Source organism: Streptopelia decaocto (assembly GCF_964273445.1).
Source record: "Streptopelia decaocto genome assembly, chromosome: 6".
Taxonomy (NCBI): domain Eukaryota; kingdom Metazoa; phylum Chordata; class Aves; order Columbiformes; family Columbidae; genus Streptopelia; species Streptopelia decaocto.
In genome coordinates this window covers 12,530,680-12,555,724 of record NC_138660.1, presented here as the reverse complement: position 1 = coordinate 12,555,724, position 25,045 = coordinate 12,530,680, and the positions used below count along the sequence as shown (strand labels likewise).

The 25,045-nt window shown below is 42.1% G+C and overlaps 2 protein-coding genes across 3 annotated transcripts; both read right to left on the bottom strand.

Annotated features, from left to right (window-relative positions):
• Positions 1–3,520: 3,520 nt before the first annotated feature.
• On the bottom strand, positions 3,521–7,766 carry GHSR (growth hormone secretagogue receptor; the record flags this gene model as incomplete). Its single annotated transcript, XM_082054915.1, has 2 exons — positions 3,521–4,036; positions 7,013–7,766. 2 exons carry the CDS (start codon positions 7,764–7,766, stop codon positions 3,732–3,734), a joined length of 1,059 nt encoding a protein of 352 aa, XP_081911041.1. The 3' UTR covers positions 3,521–3,731.
• Positions 7,767–13,634: 5,868 nt separating this feature from the next.
• On the bottom strand, positions 13,635–24,106 carry TNFSF10 (TNF superfamily member 10). Of its 2 annotated transcripts, none has more exons than XM_082055659.1 (5): positions 23,841–24,106; positions 19,950–20,102; positions 18,363–18,405; positions 17,556–17,672; positions 13,635–16,874 (listed from the first exon to the last, which is right to left on the bottom strand). In XM_082055659.1, exons 1-5 carry the CDS (start codon positions 23,964–23,966, stop codon positions 16,426–16,428), a joined length of 888 nt encoding a protein of 295 aa, XP_081911785.1. In that variant the 5' UTR covers positions 23,967–24,106; the 3' UTR covers positions 13,635–16,425. The 2 variants fall into 2 exon arrangements, with proteins under 2 accessions (XP_081911785.1, XP_081911786.1); XM_082055660.1 differs by having other exon boundaries at positions 13,635–16,871.
• Positions 24,107–25,045: the final 939 nt, after the last annotated feature.

The following is a 25,045-nucleotide window of genomic DNA, read 5'->3' as shown; positions in this document are numbered from 1 at the left end:
GCACCCCAGACACTGCATATCCATGATGGAGAGGAGGTTCTCCTGGGTGTTTAGGTATCTAACCACTGCTGCTTATGCAAATGTCATTGGACACAAACTTGCATAAATGCTGAATATCTGTCAACTGAAAATTTGACATGTAAGTGCCATTTTTCCAGTATATTTTATTTTTGGCAAGAAATACAATAGGACATGATTTTCTGCCTGTGTATGCCTCCATCAAAGGTACTTTTCTAAAAAGAATGAAGCTTTCTGGTAAAGTACTTTTGACCTATTTCATCACCACTTTAACATTTTGCCAAGAAATAAAATGCAGCCAAATTGCTCCTATTTATTTGTGAAGCTGTGATACAAAATGTAGAGTCAGAAAAGCGTTTAAAGCTTGAGCTGTTTAATGAACGAACCTCCAGTTATTTCCTATACAGGCTTCTCACACATGGTCCAGTGAGAACACAGTAAAATTTTGACTGATAAAACCCCTATTTTTTTTATTTTTTCAGGCAGAACCAGCAAAGTCTGTTCCTACAGGGAAGAGTTTCCGGAAATGCAGCCCGTGGCTCAAAAGCCTGCAAGAAATCTTCCTGCAGAGCTCTCCTGTCTGCCCCACTCAATGAATAGCCCAGCTCCTGCAAAGGTTCTTGTCTTCCCTGGATGTAAAACATCTCAAAAGCCATGTCCAGACCCAAACTGGGGTTGGAGGGACACCTCTGTTCTTTCAGAACTAATAAATCTTGATTGCACTTTTATCAATTAAGTTATTTCTTACAACTTGGGCACTCACCCTGAAGGCAAGCAATGCCAGATTCATCCATCACTGTTGGTGGGGAGATACATATGATTTTTTTGGAGGCATATGGCAATTTTTGATTTTATGATACCAAAGGGGATGTTACCCAGGTTATATTTTTTCTTGTTTTCCAGTTCATTATGCACTGGTAACTGTCTGAAGAAGCAAACCCTGTTCACCACCCGGAGCCAACACATGCCAGTAAGTGTGACTCCAATGGCTTTAGCATTTCTGTGTAGAAAAGTTTTAGTTTTGGGGAAGCAAAACTAATGGGTGGTGTAGTGCCAACTGCAGGAGTGGCAGCTGTGAAGTAAGTGCCTGAATGTTCCCAGCTGGATCTGAAATATTTTCCTGCGAGAGTCATATGAAGGTGGCTACTCTTTAATAAAAATGTGGGTAGTTTGCTAGATTGGGCCAAATGTTCAATGACTTGCAGAAATAAGTCAATTTCCTAAGTGAGAAGGAAGGAATCCTGTCCTTCCTCCTAATAAGCAACCAGTCCCCTTCTTTCTGACTTTTGTGACCCCATATTAAACATTTTAACGTTCTATTCGATATACAAAGTTGCAAAGTGTTGGTATAGTTAAAATTTACAGTCTCTTCTGATGAAATGTTAGGTTGAATTAAATTATTCGTACGTTTATCGTTTCTATGCAGAAATTAAACGCTTCTACATAGGGCTTTAATGTTATTCTGTTTTAAAAACAAACAAACAAATCACACACCCAAACAACAACAACAACAAAAAACTCTAACTGAATTAGATATGCCGTTTTGAAAAGAAAAAAATGTAAAATTCAACAATGCAGCTTCTTCTCTAGGTCAACACCTCTGTGGGACCATTCTGGCCATGCAGAATTGCTTCCTAGAACGGAGACTTGTGTTTTACTGTCAGGGAAGGCAACAAGCCCGCGAAGGCTCACACATCGTGGGTGCCATTACCTGCTGCTCCAGACTGATGCCATCACACGTGTTCCTCCACCACCACTGTCCTGGTAGGGCTATAAAGGGTCTCATCACTTTATTTCTTTTTCTGTTCACATTTAATACCACAGACACAGCTGAGATTTCAAACAACATGTGTGATTTACACTGACATGTCAGTAGTGAGTTCACATCTTCACAATCTTTTCAAGATTCCCAAATTTCTTGTTTCCCTGAGTTGCGTGACATCTGCCATCAGATCTGTCCATCAGTGAGTGAGAGAACAAAATGGATAACAAGGTGGGAGATGATACTAGAGAGCTGCTGTTTGTTTATCCCTTAATTTATAGGTTGACATACATCAAACCTGTGCTCACTGTGAGTGTTGGGGTGGGTGGGGGGCGAGACAGGCTCAGGTGCCACTCCAAGGAGCAGCGATCAGCCCCCCGTCCCAGCCAAAGCCCTGGACGATGTAAAACCCACAGTATTTACAGAAGAGGCCAAAATCTCTTTTTGAGTTATACCTGAGCAGTACCAGGTGGTGGTACCTGGTGTACCAGGCGGAAAATGGCCCATCAGCAATCACGGGGTTTTGAAGGCAGCAGGACTTTTGTGAACAGATAATTCATTATGGAGAGTCAGTTGTGGACCAGCTGGTAATAAATACTAGAACAAAATAAATAGAAAGCTGCTGTTGCACATTCATGCTCCAAAGCTCTATTAGCTGGACCATAAAATCTACGTGCTGGTGTGACAGTAGATGCAATATAAGACAAACTTATTAGCATAAAGGATGGAAAGTTTTCTGGTTTGCCTTTTAGTGGCATACTGGAGTTATAAAAATCAATTGGATTTAAGATTTTTATGGATCAAGTATGAGAATGTGTCCGCCTGTGTCTTTTAATGGAGACTTTTTCTATTACTTTGTCAGGTAATGGTTAAAAGTGTTCTCAATTTAATACCGCAGCGAACTAGTACAACTGTACAGCGGGCTTTATGGGGGGATGTGATGCTGGTAACTGGCTGACATGCTTTAAACAGAAACAAGTGGGGGTTTACAGGCAGGAGATCTGTCCTCAACACACTTTGGGGGGTACAGTAGTGAACAGCATAGGAACAGGTAACCACAGACTCATTACAAATATTGAAACAATTAAAAGCTACCAAGTTCAAACGCATTGAGTTGTTCACTGTCAAGCTGAACAAGTACAAATGATTTAGCCAGTAAAAAAAAAAATATTACTTTGGTGGGAGACCGCATTCCATATTTTTATAGCATCACTGCAGTCCTGAAGTCAGCACTGTCCTTGTCCCACTGATATATATATTTTTTAAAATATTTCAATGCAGCTGTGTTCTAAGCCACTTCTGTGAAGGTGTTTTGTTTGTTTCCTTTCTACTCAGACATGACATGAAGATCATTTATTTTTAGCATTTTTTTAAATTATCCCTTTTATTTCTCCCTTTTTTTTTTTTAAGAAATCATTTTTCTCATTGAGAGAAAAACGTTAGTTTATTTAAAAATCAGAATTATGAAAAGTGTATCAAATTCCATGTTTACTATTCCAAAAGGTAATTCAATTTTTTCTCTCTAGGATCTGGTTATGTGTTAGCAAAATTCTTAGCAAAACTAAAGTCAACTCTGGAGAAATTCAGCTTGAATTAGCTGCTACTGAAGTCACACAAACTCTTAAGTGAACTGGGCTACTTTGCCTGTTAGGAATGGTAAAGCCTAGCTCTCCTGCTAAAGTCAGTGCAAAAAAACACATGGTCAAAAGCAGCAGAAAAATAATACTTGAGTGTTGCCAAATTCTGTGACCGTGTCTCTCCTTTTATAGTCTCAAAGTTTAGTTATTTTATTTTAAATCTTTAACAGCCTGTGTTACATCTTCCAGCAAATCCAGATGATGAAAAAAATACAGCTTTAACATTTCTATTTGTGTTTTTCACTCTTTTTCTCTTCCCTTATGGCTCTCTGGGAGATACTGGTAAGTGATGCTCTGGTGCTGGAAATCACGTGTCATGTGAAAACGCTCGGTTCTGCCCAGGCACGTGAACTTTCTTGCTTTGTGCTGGAGAGTCTTTTCTTTGGAAGGGGTTTGAGTCCAAAGAGCCGGCAAGCAGCGACTCGGTACTTCTTGGACATGATGTTGTAGAGGATGGGGTTGATGGCTGCGCTAAGGTAGAAGAGGACAAAGGACACCAAGTTGCAGTACTGGCTGATCACTGCGATCTCCAGGGATCCGACTTCAAAGGATTTGGAAAATAAATATCGTCCTACGTGAAAAGGCAACCAGCAGAGTATGAAAGCAAATACCACCACAACTAAAATAAAAACAGCAGAAGAAATTGTGTTAAGTATGAGTATTAAAATACAGGTGATTATAATTCTATTTCTTTAACAAATCAATCATGAAGAGTGAAAAATGCATCCTGTAAGTTTTCAGTTTTGTGTCTCTCAATACATTCCCTGGGAGTATAAACTAGCAATACTTAAAACACATTGATCATATCTAAACAGGCTGCCTGTAGGCTGCACCACTAATCTGAAGTACTTCTGAACTATAAAACATATGTTTTTGTAAATACAGAATTAAATGATCAGAATGCTGACAAAAAATAACAATGATTTGCAGTGTTTAACAAGAGCAAATGATATATAATGTGATAGACTTAACACTGTGGTTCATAATGAAGAATTGCTGGAAAGCAAAATTGTTGAAGGCAAAGGCCCAAAAATATAACAAACCAGTGGAACTTGGACCTGCAGAGCACATACGTCAAGGTAAGAACAGACAGCAGTGCATCCCTTCAGACTGCCCAATTTTTTGAATGTGAGTTATTCCAAGAAGAGTAAAACTAAATATATAACTGCATAATTATATTTATATGTTTGTAACATTGCACTATCACTGTGGTTGCATTTATATAGAAATAGGACATATGCAGAATAATAGGAATGTGTGTGTTTCTTTGAACACTGTCTCCTTTGAATTTCCATTCTAGAGAAAGGGAAACTTTTTCTGTTTATTTCCTGTGTGCTATTGACCTTTATTATTTTTCATATTGCTTTGAGTGTATCTATTAATATAGCAGAAAGAGAAAAACAAGAAAACTTTTTTGACATTCTAATTTTTACCAGTCAACTTGTTCTCTTGTATTAGCAATCCTAGTTGCTCATGTCAAGTCACAGCAGATATAAAATTAAAAGAGGTAAGGGAGGTGACTACAGGCACCTTTCCCCAAAAATCTTTCTGAATGAGCATCCCGAAGTTTGAATAGATACTTATGTAGGACTTGTGGTGGACTCTAAAGCACAGAGCTGAGATTCAGATCATCTGTTTTCCAGCTCTGCGTCTTCTTGAGCCAACCACTTCCACATTTTCCTCAGTATCTTCACCTACAAAATTCAGATACTGTTTCCTTAGCTCACAGCTATGCTCTAGAGTTTAATCCATGTAAAGAATATTATCGTAATTATCACTATAAACAGAATTTTAGGCATAGTCAATATTTTCACATGTGGGCATGCATACAGCTAGTCAGGCTTTCAGCAGTTTGATGTTCAGGCATGCAGAATCACATGGATCTCAATAGGAACAGAAGATGATAGCTCCTTTGTAAGTCAGGCTATACATTTCGGTGTTTAATTATGGACCTAGAAGCATAACCTTTCTCTACAATTTAAAAGAAGCGTTGATGCTAATCCCATTTACTTGATGTTCCATGACTTACTAAAGTCTTACAATGTGCCTTCTAAATTTTAAGCAGAACATTAAAACTAATGAGAGCAGACTGCACTGAGCATCTGCTGGTACAGAGCCCTTACTAACTGCTTTTCTTTCCATCCTTCCATCAGACATCAGACTGTTATCATTTAGAGAATATTGGCTCTCTGTCAAAAGACACTCTTGCCACTGTCTTGCTGTTCTCAGACCTTATAAAAGAAAAAGAAAACCACACGGGTGTCTCAAATACTGTAGTGCTTGTGGCACTACTTCAGGGCAGAAATAAACAGTTACTATTTCAAAATTCTTTGTAGTTAAGTGCACAAAAATATAAATACTGTAGTAATATATGCTAACAATTTATTTATTGTAAGTAGACATTCATAATCCTGAAACACTAGAAGTTTAAATGATGAATTACTTCCAAGGTCACGCTTACCAGTCTGAAGTAATTCTATCTATCATAAAATGTAGCTGAAAGGGCACAAAGAATGCTGTGGGTCTTATTAATCTTCCTGCTATTGCATAGTAATAAAGCAGGACATGAAGAAAAAATCAGTTAGGCTCCCATTTAATAATTAAGGAACTTAGGACACGCTGCCACCTCTTCATCTAGTTCATTAGCCCGTCACTTGAACCTGGCTGAAACGAGCGCATCGGAGCTGCTGCCCACAAAACCTTCTCCATGCAGAGCATCTCATCCCCACCGAAATCCACAGGATGACTTGCACTGCGGAGGACTTTTTGCTTGAAGAAAACTCTGCAGCAGCAGGAGGATTCTGCAGTTTTCAGACACTAAACTGCAGAAAAACTTTCTGGTTTTGTGCATCAAACTCCCACCACATGCACTGACTTAGCATGTTAAAATTTGTGCTTCTGTGTGCCAATAAGATCTGTTGTTTAAACCATTCAGCAATGTAAATATACAAAGTTAGGAATGACAATGTCCGTCGCCTAGATCCTGTTTTCTTAAAGTCAGTGAGAATTTACAGGATCACAGACCTCAAAGGAGACGCAGTGCTCCCTGTTCAGCACATGCTGGTGTTTTGCTCATATAAAAATGCAGATTAATTTTCATAAGCTTTAAGAGCCACCCTAGTAAATAACTCAAATTTGATAAAACCTCGATAGTCTTTTTATGTAAAATTGAAAACTACGTGTACATCACATCCTGCAGCTCAACTCTATGGTTTGAGAAGGGTTTAGTTTTGTTTAAAAGTCAAATAAACTATCCTCCTGTAAATAACATCGGTATCCACAACCAAAGAGCAAAAATGTTCAAAAATCTCCAGGGCACTAGCTAATGGTAACTGTAGCATTTGTCCTTGTCAGTGATTGTTATTAACATTTGTTTCACTGTTTGAGAGTCTCCAGCTCAGATCAGTTAGAAACAAGTCTAACAAAGGGGGAGAGTTATTCTATTAATACCTTGAGGTGCAGCCCTTGTATGAAACATATTCAATAAACGCTTTCCTTTAGATGGAACTATAGGGAACTACTAGAACTCTCTCAGTCTTTCTCACACACACAAACATACACATCCTTTGGAAAAACAGAGCAAAAAGAGTCGTACCTAACATTTTCACAGTTTGCTTGTTGTTCTTATCCCTGATGACAGCATTTGGACCGATGTTCTTTCTCTTTCTCCTCCAGAGCTTCCTCCCAATGAGGCTGTACAGCACGGTCAGGCAAAACACGGGCAGGAAAAAGAAGATGCTGGAAGTCCAGACCATGATGGTGAGTAGCCCCGAGCGGATGGCATACTCCGTGGCTCGGCACTCGTTGGTGCTCATGGGGTTAGTGCCATTCTCATGCTCGACTCCCACCAGGACAAAGATGGGTCCAGCACTAATGAAGGAAACGGCCCAGAGGAAGAGGATGACCAGCTTGACCTTCCCCTTGGTGATGATCACTTTAGCTCGGAGGGGGAAGCAGATTGCAACATACCGCTCCACACTGAGGGCGGTGATATTGAGGATGGTGGAGTAGGTGCAGCTCTCGCTGATGAACTGGAAGAGCTTGCAGAGGAGGTCTCCAAAGTTCCAGGGCCGGTACTGCCAGAGGCGGAAGAGGTCCAGGGGCATGCAGAGGAAGATAAGCAGGTCGGAAAAGGCCATGCTGGACAGGTAGAAGTTGGTGGTGGTCCTCATGTCCCGGAACCGCGACACGACCAGCATGGTCATGAGGTTGCCGATGATCCCGATGACGAAGAGGAGGACGCAGGCGACAGTGATGCCGGTGAGCACGGGCGCGGGGAAAAGGTGCAGCGGGGGCTCGGCGCCCGTCCGGTTCTCCGCGCCGCGGCCGCCCGCGCTCCCCTCTCGCATCCTGCCGCCGCGGGCTGCGCATCACCGCCCGGCGCGCCCGCGGAGCCGCCCCCGCGCAGCCCGGCCAGTGCCTCCGCTGTGCTGCTCGGGCAGGTGCGGAGGGCGGGGAGGGACGAGCCGGCCCCGCTCCGCCTCTCTCCGGGCGCTGCTGCTCCCCCCGGCCCCGGAGAGGGCTGGCACTCGCCGGCGCGTCACAGGAGACGTGGGCGCGCTGGCTCCGCGGGTGCGGAGCGGTCCCGCGCCCTCCCGCGCTGCCCTGAGGCTCTGCTGCGGATCCGGAGCCGCAGGGATGAAGAACTAGCTCAGCCCCGCAGAGCAAACCCCCGGCAGCTGCCAAATCCGCATCAGCATCAGCTTTTAAACTTTCTTCACAAGTCCACCGGCACAGGAGGCTTCGCCCCCGGCGTTCCTGACCCGCAGGCAGTGGCGGGCAGGCGCTCCCTGCCTGTCCCCAGCCCAGGTTTGGCTGCCCGCACTGCTCCTGCCTGCGCGGGTGTGCTGGGCAGGTGCGGTTCCCACTTGTCGCTGTTGCAAAGGGCGGTTGTGCTGTTTGAACAGCGGTGACTTCCTTTTCTTGGTAGTTTCAGTGCGTTTTCTCTGTGCAGAACAAATCGGTGATGTGCAGGGATGCGCAGCCCCACGGGGTACATGGGAACGTAACGATGGGTGCAGAAACACAGGGAGAGCTGCAATCACTGTTTCCTCATTTTGTACCTTTGCTCTGCCCTTGAATCTTGGCAGGAGCCAGGTAAGGCTCCAGTTGAGTGAAGATGCAGTAATCACCCTCTTCTGTATGATTTACCTACAATTAAATTTTGATTGAGCACGTTTCTGCTGTCCTAGGCTCTGCCCTTCACAGACACATATATCTGTGTGTTTCCCCAGCTGCAGACTCCTACATAGTACTACAGGATTATATTGTACCTGAGAAGAAATAAGATGGAAGCAGCACAAGGTGAGATGAGGGACAGTAAAGAGACCCCCAGCACACCAGGAAAGGAGGGGTATCTCTCTTTCTTTCCAACTTGTCCCTGCAGAGTGGGACCATATTTCACTCTTGTTTTTCTATCTAGAGGGGCCGCATCCCTTCCCTTGCGCACCATCTCTCAGGTAGCAACCAGTGCTCTGAATCCACATTAGCGTCTAGCTTAATTCATCTGAGGTACAGTTTTATGCTGTTTTTTCAGAGTGCATTCGCATACGTGTGTATACCATCTGCTAGTGCTGCTATTTCATAGCTGCAGAGCTTAAATGATAGAGCACAAGCGGGGTGTGACACGACACCGTGTGACTCTGCCTGTGTCTCTGAATGCGCCTCTCTTCTATAATTTACTTTCTGTAATAATGCAAGCATAAGCCTTAGTGCTTTGTCTGTATCCTAATTTGGATGATATATTTTTGCAGTTTCTTTGGAATCCCTATTTATCATTCCTGCTCTTGAACTGTGAGACAGTTTTGTAGCAAGTTACTCAACAGTTGCTAAATTTTATGGGGGATGGCTACACATTAATTGCAGTTGAAAAGAAGAAAGAGCCTAACGTGCTTCCCACTTTGTTTATCTAACTGCCTACATAATTGTTTTTTATGTTTCTGAAGAAAAATGATGAGCTGTATGCCAACAATGTACAGTTATTTCATATTAGAATTTTGTGTCCAATCTAATTTAAATGACATTGCATTATATTATGGAGGAGCTGGTGACTGCTTCTGTATTTAGGCTGCCAAATGCTTTGTATTATTATAAAGAATTATTTGACTCTTTCCGCCCGGCCCAGCGATGAATTCTCAGACCAGTGGCATTAGCTCCAGGATGTTGATATTTGACAGAAAAATGGCCTGAAGCTATAAATGTGACTTTTCTGTGTAGAGAGCATCCTTCATTCTCATGAAATTCTTCCAGGTTTTGCTGAGCTGTATCTTGTCATAAATGACCATTTCCCTTTCCCTAGGGAGAGAAAAGCTTTTTTTTTTTCCAGAAAAAAGGGTATTCCTTATTAAAACAATACTTGAACTCAAGTGTGTGTGCAGCAAAACCAAGTAGCCAAAAGTGAGGTAGCACCAGATTTATATACTCTGGACAGCTTGAGCTTGTAATGCAACAAATTAACACTGAATTAATTGAGAGTCTGATATCATGAGCCACTTGGATCAGAAATGGCAGTTGTGCTTTGAATCCAGGAATACTGCTCCTCTTCTTGTTTGAAGGGCATCATGAGTCAAGGGCTTCTCTGGCTGCCTTTTCTTCATCAGGTCAGGGCCAGAAAATAAGTCAGCTGAGAGAGGGGAAAAGCAGCTCCATTTTTCTGGTTCTTTCTAATTTCTTTGGCAATTGCAAGCCAGGTTTTGATGGAATATAAAGAATTGACATCCCACAAACTTGCATGATAATTAATTCCTGCCTCTGCTTTGCATATGCTGCCTTAACTGCAGAAAAGGTTGAAGTCATTGATGTTATTGGAATGAGAGAAATGGAGAAAAAGAGGCAGAAGTTAAGTCCTTTTTATTCACAGTTTTATCCACTAACTGGGGGTATGAACAAAACAGATATTTTTAAAATATTTTTTTAAAATCCCACATTATAATGGACATTTCCCTTTCATGGAGCTCCTAAAATATTCATGCTTCTCTTCAGTAGCTTTAAAGCTGTGTTGAGCACTGGAGATAAGGTAGAAGAGAGTTTCTGTTTATGGAGTTTTGAAATCTCTCTCTCCTATGTTCCATTCTTTCCATGCTCATCCAAGAAAGTTTTAATTCTTGTTTATATCATTGTTTGTTGTCATGGAAATATCTGAAGGCTTTGAAATAGAATGGTTATGGTTTTACTGTGGAGAGATGAAGAAAGTGGAAAACAGGCTTTGGAGGAGAGATCTCCCCTTGAAAAATGATGCATCTCCAACAATTTGCAGAAAAGCAAATTCAGTTTCTTGATTATATCCAGGGGCAGAAGATGTTTTGCCTTTTCTTATAAATGTATTTTAAGAACAGAAGGTAGCATCTGGTGTGTGCTTTCAAAGGTTACGGTTTAGCAACTATCATCAGTAAGCAGCGCTGATGAAATAGTGGTAATTCAACTTAATAACATCAAACCCAGAATGTGCTCAAATGACTTACAGTTGCTTATATGGCAGTAAATGTCTGCAAGCAGACTCCAAAACAGTGCTAGTTTATTAATTAGCAAAGCTGTGCTCAGTTTGTTGTGCTGCTGGGTCACACTCTGGGCATTAATGTCCCTTTGTTAGACTTGTTCGCCAATGTGGTTCATCAGTCACAGGTATGTTTACTCTGGGTTATAAGTACCTAGTGTTAATTAGATAATTTGTAGCATAAGAGTAACAGGAGAAGTATCTTGCATTTTATGTATATATATCATTGGACATTCTCTCTAAAGATCTGTGGGTTTTGACTCAAAGCTCTCCTGGCTTTGGACGGAGATGCTCACCTGACTTACTTATGTTTATGAATATTCATGATGCTTTGAGCTCTGTTAGTGCCAGAACATGCAGGGTGGGATTGCATAGTTAATTATCCCGAATCAGACTTTCTTGTTGATACTTCTGTCTCATGTTAAATGGAGTGTGATAACTTGGCTCAATTCACTAGCAAATATCTGCAGTTAATCCACTTTGTCTTTGCCCAGTAGTTGTATGGGCTAAATACCCATGACTTGATAGAAACTGAGAATAATATGAGCCAAAGAATTCACACTCAGACAAATTTTAAAGTGTCTTGAGGACGAATTTGTGCCTTGGATTCTGTTGCGTTTAAACTGCCAATTTCTGAAAGGCAGTTTGAGCAACTTTGGATTCTCTAATTTGTGTCAGTGCTGTGAGTGGTACATATGTGATGTGTTCAGTGCAAAAGTATTATGTGTATCAAAGACAAGGAGTGTGATTTATATTAACTCTGGTAGAACAGCCCATAGAGATGGGGAGCTGCTTAAACTTAAAGGTTCCTGCCATAAGCTGCAGTGTCTCACTGACCATGAGCAGTTTGACAGCATCTCTGTCATGACTCAGCGTCCCAACTCGATGTGACCTCCAAAACTTTCAGAAGAAATTAATGAAAATATCTATATAGGTTTGGATTATCTGCAGAAGTGCCGTGGTCAGGCAGTTAACTGTGGTACCCTGCTAATCAGAGGAAAAGGAATTATTTTTTTAACATGACATAGTCTGCAATTTCAGTCCATTAATGCAAATGAAAACAGAAAAGTAATGGAGAACTGAATGTTGGATAATTCTGATGAAAATTGCTATAAACTTCCCTCTAACTCTATGTGGAAAAAAAACCCAACCTGTGAAAATTGGATCAGACCCAACAATATCCTAATCTACCTCCCATTTCTTCTACTGAATAGCACAATGTGCTTTGGAGGGATGAATGAGATCTTGTCTCTGTGCTTGTTTATGTTTTATTGATCATCACATTCAGTCTTTTCTTAGACCCTAATATTTACATGTAATCTGAAAACTAAAATTATGAGTCTCAAAATATCAGTAACTGAATCAGGCTTTTTAACTGTTTGCATGGAATACAGCAAATGCATCCCTCATCCTGCCTGGGTGGTGAATACTGCTGCAATACAAACAATAATAATTACATTTATTAATACTAAAGCAGAGAGAGGCAAAAAATAGAAGTCTGTTTCCATGAAGTAATGAAAGGTACAATAAAAGCCAGTTAGCTGGCCTGTCCTTTCCCATGGAAACACCAGAAAAAGAGAGAGCCCTCTGCTGAAATAAAAGCAGTCTCTCTGGAAGGAGTAATTTATTTTTGAAATCTGTGGGCATCCTTGCAATTTGGGGCTGTGGTCAGGGGGCTGCTCCTCCCTGGTCATGGTGTACTCGTTCCAGTGGGGCTCGGTGTGCATGGGGAGAGCTGCACACAGAGATCTACTCGTCTGATTACTGAGGCCTGAGGAATGCCCGTCTATTCCAAATAAAGGCTAACACAAACACGAGGAGAAATGTATTTAGACTATGAGTCCATTAGAGAGGCAAGCATCCTTTTGTTAATCACGTAGATGTGCAGTGTGTGGAACAGCGACGTGGGCATCCACCAGAGCCCAGTACATTGAGACTATTGGGAACTGGTAAGAGAAGGCGATGTCAAAAGGAACACAAAGAGGGAAACAGCCCATGGCGGTGGCTGAGGTGGGGGCAATTTTCCTGGGGGTTTGTCCCCCAGGACCTGCCCCCCTGTGGCACCAGCTACAGCCCCTCTCTTCAGGTGCAGGATGGAACCTGCCCCTCTCCTGTCTCAGCGCTGGGGTCAGCTTAGATGGTGCCTTCCTACCCTGTTGAGTTTCCAAAGTCTGCTTGAGTTTCTTCTTTTTTTTGGTGGGACAATTTTGGAAGTGGAGTGGATAGACCAAACTATCCCCTGTGTGCTCTTGAGGCAGCGACTGCATTTGTTTTCAGCATTAGGGGATCTCCAGTTTACTGCTGCTTTACAACATCTGTGTAAATGGTCTTCTAATGTAGTTTGGTAATGGATAAGAATTAGGTATTTCCATACTAAATAGATTTCCCAATGCTTAAGTAATTGCCAAAGCCCTGGAATATGAGAAGGACCTCAAAGGAAGTGCTCAGGGTTTTGGTCATGAGAGCATTTTCAGTGTTTTTCTTCAGTGTACTGCTTCCAGATGCTGTTCACCATCTAGGGTCTGGAAGTGCATTCTATGGCATTGTACGATATGGCATTGCTCACTGGTTTGAATGATGTCCTTTGTGTTGCAACCATTTGTGGCATTTAATGGATTATAACTGATACCAACCCATGTCAGAGAAATGATTTCCAACTGGGTTGTCATCATAGAAGCCATAGTATGACACAAATAATCACTGCAAGACAAAATAAATATTTACTAAAAATTTTTTATATAAAATGTAGAAAAATTACAATACTCACATGTTACCACAGCCTCCATCCACAAAAATTTGCTACATTCGCCATTCAACATAAAGTGAGATGAAAAGCATGATTCAGGGTGCAAATGTACAAACAGAAGTTGCTATATCTTTCCATTCATCTTCAAACGTGTCCTGTCAGATATTGCTAGATAGTCTCTCCTCAAGATAATATCTGGCAAGCATGCCTTTGGATTATTCAGATAGATGATTATTTGGTGTGATCCCTGCTGAGATATGCTCTGCATGCAGAGACCAAAAATATGTACATTTAGAGAAAAAAGGAAGATAATGCCAGGGAGCATTCCTCAAGCGACAGCTGGCATGGTGTTATATATTGAGAGTTGAGGAGAGAACATAGAGGAAAAAATATCTGTTTGTAACAGACAGTTTGTCTTAGCATCAGCAGCAAGTTTGTGGAGTCCCCCACGGTTTCCTTCCAGTCCTTTCTAGCAGCCATGACTCCTACGTGACACAAATTGGTCCTTAGTCCTAAGGAAGGATTTCTGACTCTAAACTGCCACCAGTAAATCTGAAACACTTTTTCACAGTTCGGATAAAATTTCTTTCAAATAAGCTCCTGAAATCACATTTCTATACACAAAAGATTAAACTTTCAGTATTGCTAAAAACCACCTCAAACCTGATAACATGGGTCAATCCTCTGCTGAGATCCAGAAGCCTAGTCTACTTCCGAGAACTTACAAAGCCAATTTCTCCAGTGCAGCAGACATCCAGATACCTAGGGAATGGCTTTGTTCTCTCCAGACTTTTCTAGCAGGCAGAAAATTTCTGAATTAAATACTGAAATCAGAAAGAAAACTGTAGAAATATTTTCTGTTCTCTGTTGAAACAGATTATCTGAGAATGAGGCAAACCCAAGTGTTCCAGTAAATGATGACAAATTTCACATACTTGATTATCACTGAAAACAGCATATGTGATGTTAGAACAGCAGACAAAAGTTAAAACTCATCATTTTAGGCTTACAGCAGCATGTTTCTTTGCCCCAACCTGTCCAAAGGAGGCTACTCCTGATTTTTTTTTTCTTGCTGCTCAAACACAGGTATTTAAGTGAAGCAAAGAATCTCCTTTTCTGAATGACGAAACAGATGCAGGGGCTCGTGTCGATTCATTTCCTCTTGTTGGCAGAGTAGTAAGATGAATGATGTGTGTTTACTCATTAGGCCCATATTCAAGGTCTGTTAATTACGAGAACGTGGAGGTGAACGTGAGGGTACCCATGGCAATCTTAGTGTATTAAAAAACAGACAAGCAGATTATCTCCTGGCATAATTCTTTTGATGTAAAGTCACATTTACATAACAATTGTCTTCCTTCCCTTCCAATTAATTTTTTTTCCACTTTCACCATCTTTTCTATACTGTTTACTCTGAAGTTGGTCAAAATGCATTCATGGTGCAAACTGGTACCACTCCACTGGCAATGCTGCAGATATGCTGATTAATGCTACCTGATGTATGCTGTGGATCCAACCCACACAGCTTACAGTTGCAAATCTCTTTTTTTTTTTCTTTTACTATAAAATAGTTCTACTCATAGAGTTAAAATATACAGTGGCCATGGTTTAAAAAAAAAAAAGTTATTAAAATTTGCCACCCATTCCTAAAAATAAAAATAGCATTACCCAAATTGCAGTTCTTGTTTAAGCATGGATAGTTGTAAGTTTTCCTTAATATATTAGTCATCAGGGTGTATTATTCTGTACCAAATACAGGCCAGTACAAATAAACATGGAAGAACCATGTCATACTTAATTTGTGGATATGTCTAATAGAATTCAGTATTTACAGAGAAACACCTTTTTTCTGGATCAAGTACTTGCTGTCAACAAGTGTAATGGCAACTACATCACTGAAGCTATTGGAAGCCTGGTGAGATCTTTGCAGCACAGCAATTAGGTAAATAGGCACTGTCGTAATGTGCTGATCAAAATACTGATTGATTTCAAAACCTCTTCTGTGCCATTTCAGCAGCTGTTTTGACGTACAATAGCCTGATTAAGACAGGCTAATGTGTTTACTCAAGCCGTGATCCTGAAAAATGCTTAAGCACATATTTAATTTCAAGCATGTAAATACTCTGATTTGGTCAGAATGCTTAAAATTAATTAGGTGCTTAAGTGCTTTGTTAGATGAGATGAAGATGTGCAGTTTGAGTTTCTGATGGCCTTTCACTCTTGCACAACTCAGATTCAAACAAAAACTTCCAGAGTAATTCCACGGGCATCAGGGAACCAGGACTTGCAAAGGCTCCTTAGAGGAGCTGAGATATCCAAGACTGGGTCTCAGGGGAGACCACAAATAGAATTTGATCTCCAGTCCCAGCCTCAAGCAACCGGACCTGCAGTATCCTCCATCCCACCTGCCATGGCTGAGCTGGTGTGGAACATCTCTGCAGCGGTGGTGGCGAGGTCTAAGCTGCCTGGGGTTCTCAGCCAAAGGGATCATCTGTGGCAGGTGACATCCTTGCATGTCCCCAGCCTAGCTGGGCAGCGAGCTGCGGTGCTCATGTCTGCACAAAGTATCACCATCGGCAGCGGCTGCCACTCCTTCCCAGCTGCTGGGAGAGTATTTGGTACGGTCAGACCTCGCGCTGAGTGAGCTGAGAAAGGGGAGCCTGGTATTGTTGGTATCACTACTGTGTTTGTTTGTTATCCCCTGTTTTATAGAATTTTATGTTGGTCCTGACCGGGAAAATTGGCTTCTTTGGAGCATGGTTTTAATCTTTTAAGCAATCATAAAGGCTCCAAAAAAACTTGCTTCTTTGTCCATGTCAACTATGTCACCATTACTGACGGAGACGAAAATCCTGTCCTCTCTTTTCAGCTGAAACACGCCACCTTGGTAGATGGAGTAAAGTCCATATTCTGCCTTTTTAGACCAGCAGCTTGTTCTTGCACTTTTCATGAGCAAAATGGGCTCTGGGTAATTAGTCAGTTTGTAAACATATTGGACAAGCTGTTTGGGGTTCCTGATTTGTGCCAACAAATCTGAATCCTCGTTCTCGTTTTCACGGAAACGAAAATAAGTTTGTGAGTAGATGTAATAAAAGCCTGTTTGGGGTATCACTAACTCGCCATTTCTCAGTTCCACATTGTAAAGGAAAGAGTGGCCTTTCCTTGACGATTCCCAGTTGTTTATTTTTTGGCCATTTCCTCTCCTGGGTGAGGAATCTACTGGAGAAAAGAAGAGAGAAAGTGTTAAATTAAAAGCTAGCTAGTAAAGCCAGGTGTACTGCTAGTCAGGGAGCCTGTTTTTTAACAACAAAGTAAAGAAACCTGCTCTTCCCAGTGGCTATTAGGTCCATTCTCAAAACACCAAACACATATGAACAGCTGTTCATATGAACTGTTTTTAATTTTTGTGCTCCCAAATAAGAGAAAAATCATCATGTTGTTCCTTAGTAACAGATTTAAAATATCTATTTGTGTCTGATAGCCTCCAGAGCCATAGAAACCCTACCAAGCATTTCACTAATATGGCCTGAATGTCAAGTCTCTCCTGTCTCTGTCTCACATTTCTAATGGGTCTATCACCATAGCAGCTGGGACTCACAACTAACAGAAGGAAACTGAAGGAAAGAAAAGAGGAAAATTTAACATTAAGAAGGCTATTAATTTTTTTTCCCCTAATGAAGGTTCCAGAAGAAAAGTTAGGGAGGTACCCACAGGTACAGGCTTCTCCCTGTTCTGCGAGAACTGGCTGAAAAAAACATTGTCTGGGGCAAGATGACTTTTTCATTATTTGTTTCTCACTACTAACTCAATGCATGTATTAAAAAGTGTATGTAAACACCAGGCTAGCAAACAGAGAGTAATTTCTGCGATCTTTAACTGTTTTTAAAGGCTTTTCCTTACTGCGTGGGGACAGGGAATTCTTCCTGTTGCTGTTGCCCGTCAGATGTGCCGCAATCCTGTTGATGGGACCGCGCGGCTGCTGCCCATCGGTCTGCGACAGCGTCAGCGTTCTGTCAGCTGAGGGGAGATGAGAAAAGGAACCTCACGTTAGGAGGGAGAATGTTAGCAAGCAACTTCTGTCCCATTCCACCTGATTTTAAGGCATAGATATGTCATTTGTTGTAACTGACTAACTCAGACTGAATGCTATATATTGGCTACTAAGGCTCAAATTTCTCTTGTTCTCCTTGACATGTCTTTATATGCCTCTTTTTCTCATCCCTCCCGCCCCAAAATTACCAATGGACACTTTAAAATAACTCATAGCACCAAATTTTTGCATTTGTGCTCAGTATCTTTTATGGTTAAGTATTCATAATCTTCACTCTGAATTTCCACTTGGAGGTTGTAATGCTTTTGCTCTATGTATTTAGAGCTGTATGAGCATCAGCAGAGCTATTCGTGAAGTGATCTACACCTACAGCAGTTCAGTGCTGCTTGTTCCCAGCAGAGCAGATTGTTTAAATGTCCCTGTAACACTGTGGGACTGAGGTCCAAAAGCTGAGTCCTCTGCATCCACCCTAGTTACCTTGTTCTACCCACTTGACCACATTTCTGGCTCCTGAAAATGTGCCTTGTAGTAATAAGTAATCATTTTTCAATGATTTGCCGCCAGTACAAGATCTTAGTCAGTGTCTTCTGCACTTCTAAAAAATTCCTTGAGTCACTATACATCAGGTGCCACAGATAATAAAATTATTATAATACCGTTGACTGCAGATATGTTTTCCTCGTAGCTTCTTGACATCATCTGCCAACAAACACAGAGAAAATGAATTAGTTTGTCAGCAGAAACTAATAGGTGCAGGAAAAAGACGCTTTTCTCAAACTCACGATCAAAGAGTATTCTGGATTTGATCAACAAGCAAACAAAAAGAAATCCTATTCATTTGTTATAAAAAAATATTTCTGCACTAAGATCTTTCATGTAATGAAATACATAGGAAAACATTTTCAAGAGAGCTCAGCCATCTGGACTTTTAGTGTGTTGGAAAATCTGACCCTCATGCTTTTCTCAAATAAGAAGAGATATAGTGTACAAGCATCAGCTTCAATTTGTAAATACTTGGCAGCGTGCACTTCTGTGAGATCTTAGCTCTGAGAAATTAAATTTCAATTTTTATACCTCTATTTGTCTAAGCTCTTAAGCCAGCATATTTTACTTTGTGCATTTACCTTCCTTGCGACTGCTGATTCCTGAAATAAACTGGTTTGGTTACCGACCACGGTGCAGCTGCAGCGAGCTGATAGTTTGAGATGATTTACCTGGGTGACAAACACGGGCCCTGTATTGACACTTACTGATGGGTTCTGACCTGCCCCATTTCTATTTATCTATCTGTCCATCCATCCATCTATCCTTTATCATTCTTAACATTATCATCATTATTAACATTATTATCATTATCATTAATTATTATTTCTGGCACCCAGGCTATCTTTTTTTAACCAACCAGGGAACTAGTAGGTATATTAGATGTGTAAATGTCCACTAAATAAAAACATGTTTTCTTTATGCAGAAGTTTGGGGACTTTACTGGCAGAACTTCCACCAAAGGAACCAAGATCTCAGAATACAAATAGAGCACCTGTTTTGGGCTGCAAGATTTACCAGGTAAGTTTCAATCGGAAGTGGTTTTTTATGGATGAGCTTTTTTATGTGCTGGAGATGAGATTTTAAAAATAATTGCAGAAGATTTTAGCCTTTCTGATTTTGCAGCCAGGCTTATTTTCTTCTGTGTAGCCAAAATTATTTGTATTGTAAGTCATGCAGTAGATGGTGTTCTCTGAATGCTGAGCTGGGAAGGTGCTGTGCCTGATGCTGTGTGCTCGCTCATTCTTTCCTCCCCTAATATTAATCCATTACACAGCTCATGGCCAGAGCATTCCTCAGGCACCTTTTTGCCTCTCCCCATGTTACATTTCATCTCATCTTTTCATGCCACTTTCCGTGTATTTCCAAAGAGGGAGTGACACCTCTGTCAGCACTATAATCTCTATGATCAGGTAGAAAACAAGCTCAAGTCAAGCACTCCCACCCTGAGATAAGCCAATCTGTCACTGAAATTAGCTTAGTAAAAACTGATTGTGTTTGCCTTATTATTTCCTGAGTCTAGTGAAACCACCATCACAGGGTTTTTTTGCTTCAGTGCAAGCACTCTGCAGCTGAAGCTGTGGCTTGGCTATTGCTTTGCAATAAAACAACCTGAGAGCTTCCCTTTATTCTGCTATTAGGATTCTTCAAATTGTAATGTCACCAAGCAGCACTGTTTCAGCATGTTGGTTCCCAAATACCTTTTTAATTAACTTTCCCAGGTGCCACTTTACTTGCCAGCAGGGGTCAGCCGCTCTGTCTTCGCTTTCAATTAGATCCAAGTTTTGGATGAAATTTCCCATTTCCTCCCCAGTGAGACAAGCGATGCTGCTCTTGGAGTACGTGTCCCGGAGCTGCAGCAGAAGGGAAAGCCAGGAATTTACACCTGTGATGTGCTTGCAGATGTTCAGCTGTGGTATGTCACTAAATTTAGTGCACTTAGGAACATGCTCACTTCTCCTTAAAACATTTGCCAGTATAGTACAAGTTATGACTATAGAGACAGCATGTGTAATTCATACTGATTTTATGTATTTATTTAATTAAGATGGCATACCCAATATGCAAAAAATGTATTTACATTATGTCCACGGACATAAACTTGATATCCAGCACTCAACTAAAGAAGCTTTGTGAAAATTCAATACCCAAATCACTAATGATGTGAATTCTTTAGTCTCCCTAGTTCTGTGTGTTAAAATATTTCTTTTGCACAAGGGATTTTTCTTCACAAATTATTGAGGCTGAAATCAAATACCAGACCTAAAAATATTTTATGTTCTGTCTTTTCAGCCAATGCTACTTATAATCCAGGCTTTTGCTGTTATATATCCAAACCATACCCTCCGCATATGCAGCTTGGTGTCTCTCCATAACTCTGTTTGACTTACTAGTCCAGAACAAAGTCCAGATACCAGAGATGACATCTGAGTCCAAACAAAATTATAATGCTGAACGCTTGTGGCATGGTCCTATATCTATATGTCTGTATAGATGTCTATACCGTCTAGTCACAGAGAAAGCACATTTTCTTTTGATAAAGGGAGTTTGAAGAGAGTGGCAGAACTGCTGGCTCCCAGGGAACTTGGCTGGGAGAGTCTATACCGTAGCAGAAAGCTCTTCCCAAGGGCAAGGCGACACGCACAACTCCAGCTGGCGCTGTTGGTTAATACAAGAGCACATAACCTGTGCTGTTGGTTAATACAAGAGCACATAACCTGCTCTGCCTCCAGTCCATGACAGCAGAGATCAGCCCTTGTTTGCTTGGTTTGCTCGGAACTCAGTTGCTGCTGTATCAGCTCTCATGTAAAAACTAGCAAGGCTTGTTGTGCCAGCAAAGGACTGCAGGAACTTGGAAGAAAGAGCAATCAGCACTAAACATGCAAAGCATTCAGCTGGACTTCTTATAACATTTAAATGTCACTTTTCTTATGTTAAAGAAGGTTGGTTTGGTTTGCTAAACAGATACATTTATTCTACAAGTACCAGTTTCAGCTGTCCTTGAGACCTGGGGTATTAAAAGCAACAAATTGAGTCACCTCCTCCTTCAAACTCCTTGCTTTTCCTGCCTGTTAGAAAACAAAGGCTTTTAGGAAGAGATTTCATGCTTCAGATTAGGAGAATTCACCCATATTACCCCGCAAGTCCCACCTTTAGTTCGCAGCAGCAGACTCTATGGAGTTTTATCTACTACTTTAAATGATTCTGTACTTTTTGTGGGCATCAAAGTGAAACAGGGCCACCACTATGAGTGTTTATGAAGGTTTCTGCGTCTTTGCTGAGGAGTACAGTGATATTCTTAAATCAGGTTTCTTGTTTCAAGAACTCACTTAAAGTGATTAAAATTATGTGCTTATTAAGATAAGAACACAGTTAAAACTAAGGGCTCTGACAGATTTAACTATACGAGCTTCTATAACAAAGTAGTTCGATGAGTTTTAAAAATAAATATGTGAGCAGATGAGATACTATTTTTTTCCCTTACCAGATCTGCTACAGCTCACCTCTGAGCTTTGCCCTCCAATCTGGAAGCAAACAGAAATCAGAAGTATTTTGAAATCCTGAGGGAATGCAACGTTGTCTCAGTACCATATGGTACTGAAGAATTGGTATTTCTGCTTTATGGGCAAAGAAAGCAAGGCATCTGTGTGTTGTAAGACTTACACAAATGAGGCTTATCTGTAGCACTGAAATCTTTGAGGACCCAAATCCAACAGGAACCCTATCTTGTAAACCTTCTCTCCTATTCTAGGAGTAGTACATGGGCTATGTTTTTGCCACAGAAGGAAGCCTGAGGATATTTTCCTTGCAGCCCTGTATCCTGAAGCATAATGAACTTTATTGTGCTTGTGTCTCAGCACTTCCTCCCATGGCAAAACTGTTAAACAAATGGTCATATTTGTAACCCTACTCATATTACTACAGCTGTAGAGAGACAAACTGCATATTGTGAAAAACAAAGGGAAGAAAGATGGGCAGATGAAAACCCAGTTTATCTTCTGAGATTTATTCCAAATGCACCATGTGGATGTGGGGTGGCAGACTGTTTCTAGATAAGCTTTTTCCTTGTTTATTGTGTACCAGATGGCACATGCAAGAATCTGTGTTAAGGTATCCCCTCCATGGCCAGCAACCTTACTTTGTAGCCCAGCAGAATTTCAGTGTGGGCAGATTTATAGCTTTTCACACCATATACAGGCTACTTACACTTGAAAAACAGTGAGTTGTATTTTGGGCAAGTATCACTAGCTGTGGTTGTGTCCTAGGTGTACATATTTGAATAGAAAGAAGGGAAAGATAAGTGTGGTTACTAATTACTTACATTGGCAAGCTTGTTAGCAAAGGACTCTGAACTGTATGTACGAAGAGACGATAATGCATTTATATATTTTTCTTCACTGTCGATATTATGTAACCCGAGTTCATAAAATCAACACATCTCTCTGACTCCATCATTATACCAAATATGGGACAACCACAGCTATAAACTTAGCAGGAAAATCTGTTTGATAAATTTCCAAAGTATGAGCATTGGCTTATATTGTAGAATACTGTATACCCTTTAACATTCGCTTCAGAATCTTTGACATCTTAGACGACTCCACCTATCTAATTTGATATGGAATAAATGCACAGGTAACATAATATTTTATAATTATGTAATATTTTCTGAAGTTGTACAACCATACTATACCTACCTGCAGTTAGCTTTACCTTTGTGCCAGGGAGAGCAACACACTAGTACAACTTACAGCAGGATTGTAAATTTCATGCAAGACACTCGGGTAAACCCTCATTACTAACTAGGGCATCAAAGAAAAGCAGGACCACACACATAAAGGCTCACGGGACTATCAACGAACTGCGATTTTCTTGGAATGCAAATCATCTTTTGCAGGAGGAGGAAGGAGTTAAGCAGCAGGCTTGAAGGGTGGCTGCAAGGAGCCCAAAGCATCTAGACTACACAATGGATATTTTACAATCATTCTGAGGAATTCAGTGGTGTTTGCTGTCTGGGTGAAGTTCCTTTGGGATTAGTCACTGTCTTAAAACTAGGTATTTTCCTAGAGGAAACATTTAAAAGGCACCTCAGTTTTGTCTGCCTTTTTCCCCTGTTGTCTACACGAATATCCAGTTGACAGAGGCTGAAGGTGTAGTCAGGGCCCCGGGCGCTACTAACGTGCTGCTGGGCCACCGCAATGTGATGAGACAGCAAGTTCGGCGCTCTAATGAAAAACACATTTGCTACTTCGCTGCAAAAAAAAAACCCTATAACTTAAAAAAAGGGGGGGGAAGGGGGGCAAAAACTTTTAAATTGTTCTTGCCTTAAGAGATTCCGTTGCGTGCACACGCACGGCCCAAGGCGAGCCCAGACAAAGGAGCAGGCACACAGAGAGTGAAGCTCTTTGTCTGGAGAGGGCTCCGCTCTCCTGCTGCACAAACACTGTTCAACTCCCTGCAGGTCCGCCCGTATCGCCGACAGTCGCTCTCTGCACAGAGCAAGGGTTCCATCCCTCCATCCTTTCCTTGGCCAAAATAAAGGGAGAGAAAAGGAGAGAGCGGCGTCCCCCCGGCTGCCCGCCCCCACCAACCTGCTTGAGCTCGTTGGTGAAGTAGAGGAAGGTGACGGCCACGCAGACGGACTGCAGGAGTACAGCGGCGACCAGCACGGCCCCGCAGGTCTGCCCGGGGCTGGGACCGGCCGCGGGCAGCATCATGGCCGGGCAGGGCTGGTCCCCACGCAGCGCTGCGCTGTTCCCTCCGGCGGCGGAGCGGGCCGGGCCGGGCCGGGCCGGGCTGGGGTTCACCCGCCGCTGTCCCGCGGCGAAGTGCGGCCCCCGGCAGCCCGCCCGGCGCACACCCCGCTCCGCTCCCCGCCTCCCCGCCGGCCCCGGCCCCGCGCTGGCGGGCGGGACGCTGCGTCCCCCCGCCCCGTCTGTCCCGTCCGGTCCCGCCGAGCCGGGCGGGGGTGGTGCGGGTGCTGCTTTCCAGCTCCCGCCTGCACCCCCGAAGTGGTGGGGGGGTCATTTCCCAGTCGTCAGGTTTCACAGCATTTCTGAGAGACGTGGTGGCAATCGGACTTTTTAAAAGACATTGTGTGCCTGTGGTTAAGCGCGCGTTTCCTGCCTCCAGGCTGGGTTGTCTTTTTCTGTAGCTCCCGTAGAGTTGGTGCATGGCAGAAAGGTGCCGTGAGCTCCAGTCCAGTGCTGCCATTGCAACCCCTCAGGTACCACTGCTTCTTCCCCCATGCTTAATGTCACAGAACATCAACATCAGGTCTGTGGTAACAGACATGTTAGCAGGATCTGTTACGGCTGGGCAAAGGGTGGCGGTTTTAAACTAAACAAGGTGAGATTCATTCTAGAAATGAGGAAGAAACTTTTTACAATTATGGTTGTGAAACACTGGCCCAGGTTGCCCAGAGTGGTGGTAGATGCCCTGTCCCTGGAGACATCCCAGACCAGGCTGGACTGGGCTCTGAGCAACATGATCTGGTTGAAGATGTCACTGCTCACTGCAGGGGGTTGGACCAGATGAGCTTTGAAGGTCCCTTCCAACACAAACTATTCTATGATTCTACATTTCGTTCTTTCTTTATCTGAAGTCATTTTGGGGGTTGTTTGGTTAGCTTTCAAACCTTTAAGACTCCTTGCGAACTGTTCTCCAAGCTTGTTGAGCCTGGATAGAAGTTTTCCAAAAGCGTGTGTATGATTTAGGATGCGTCCATTGACTTTCACTGCGGTTTTGATACCGTTATCTCACACAGACCGCGGATTATAAGCAACTCCATCGTTAT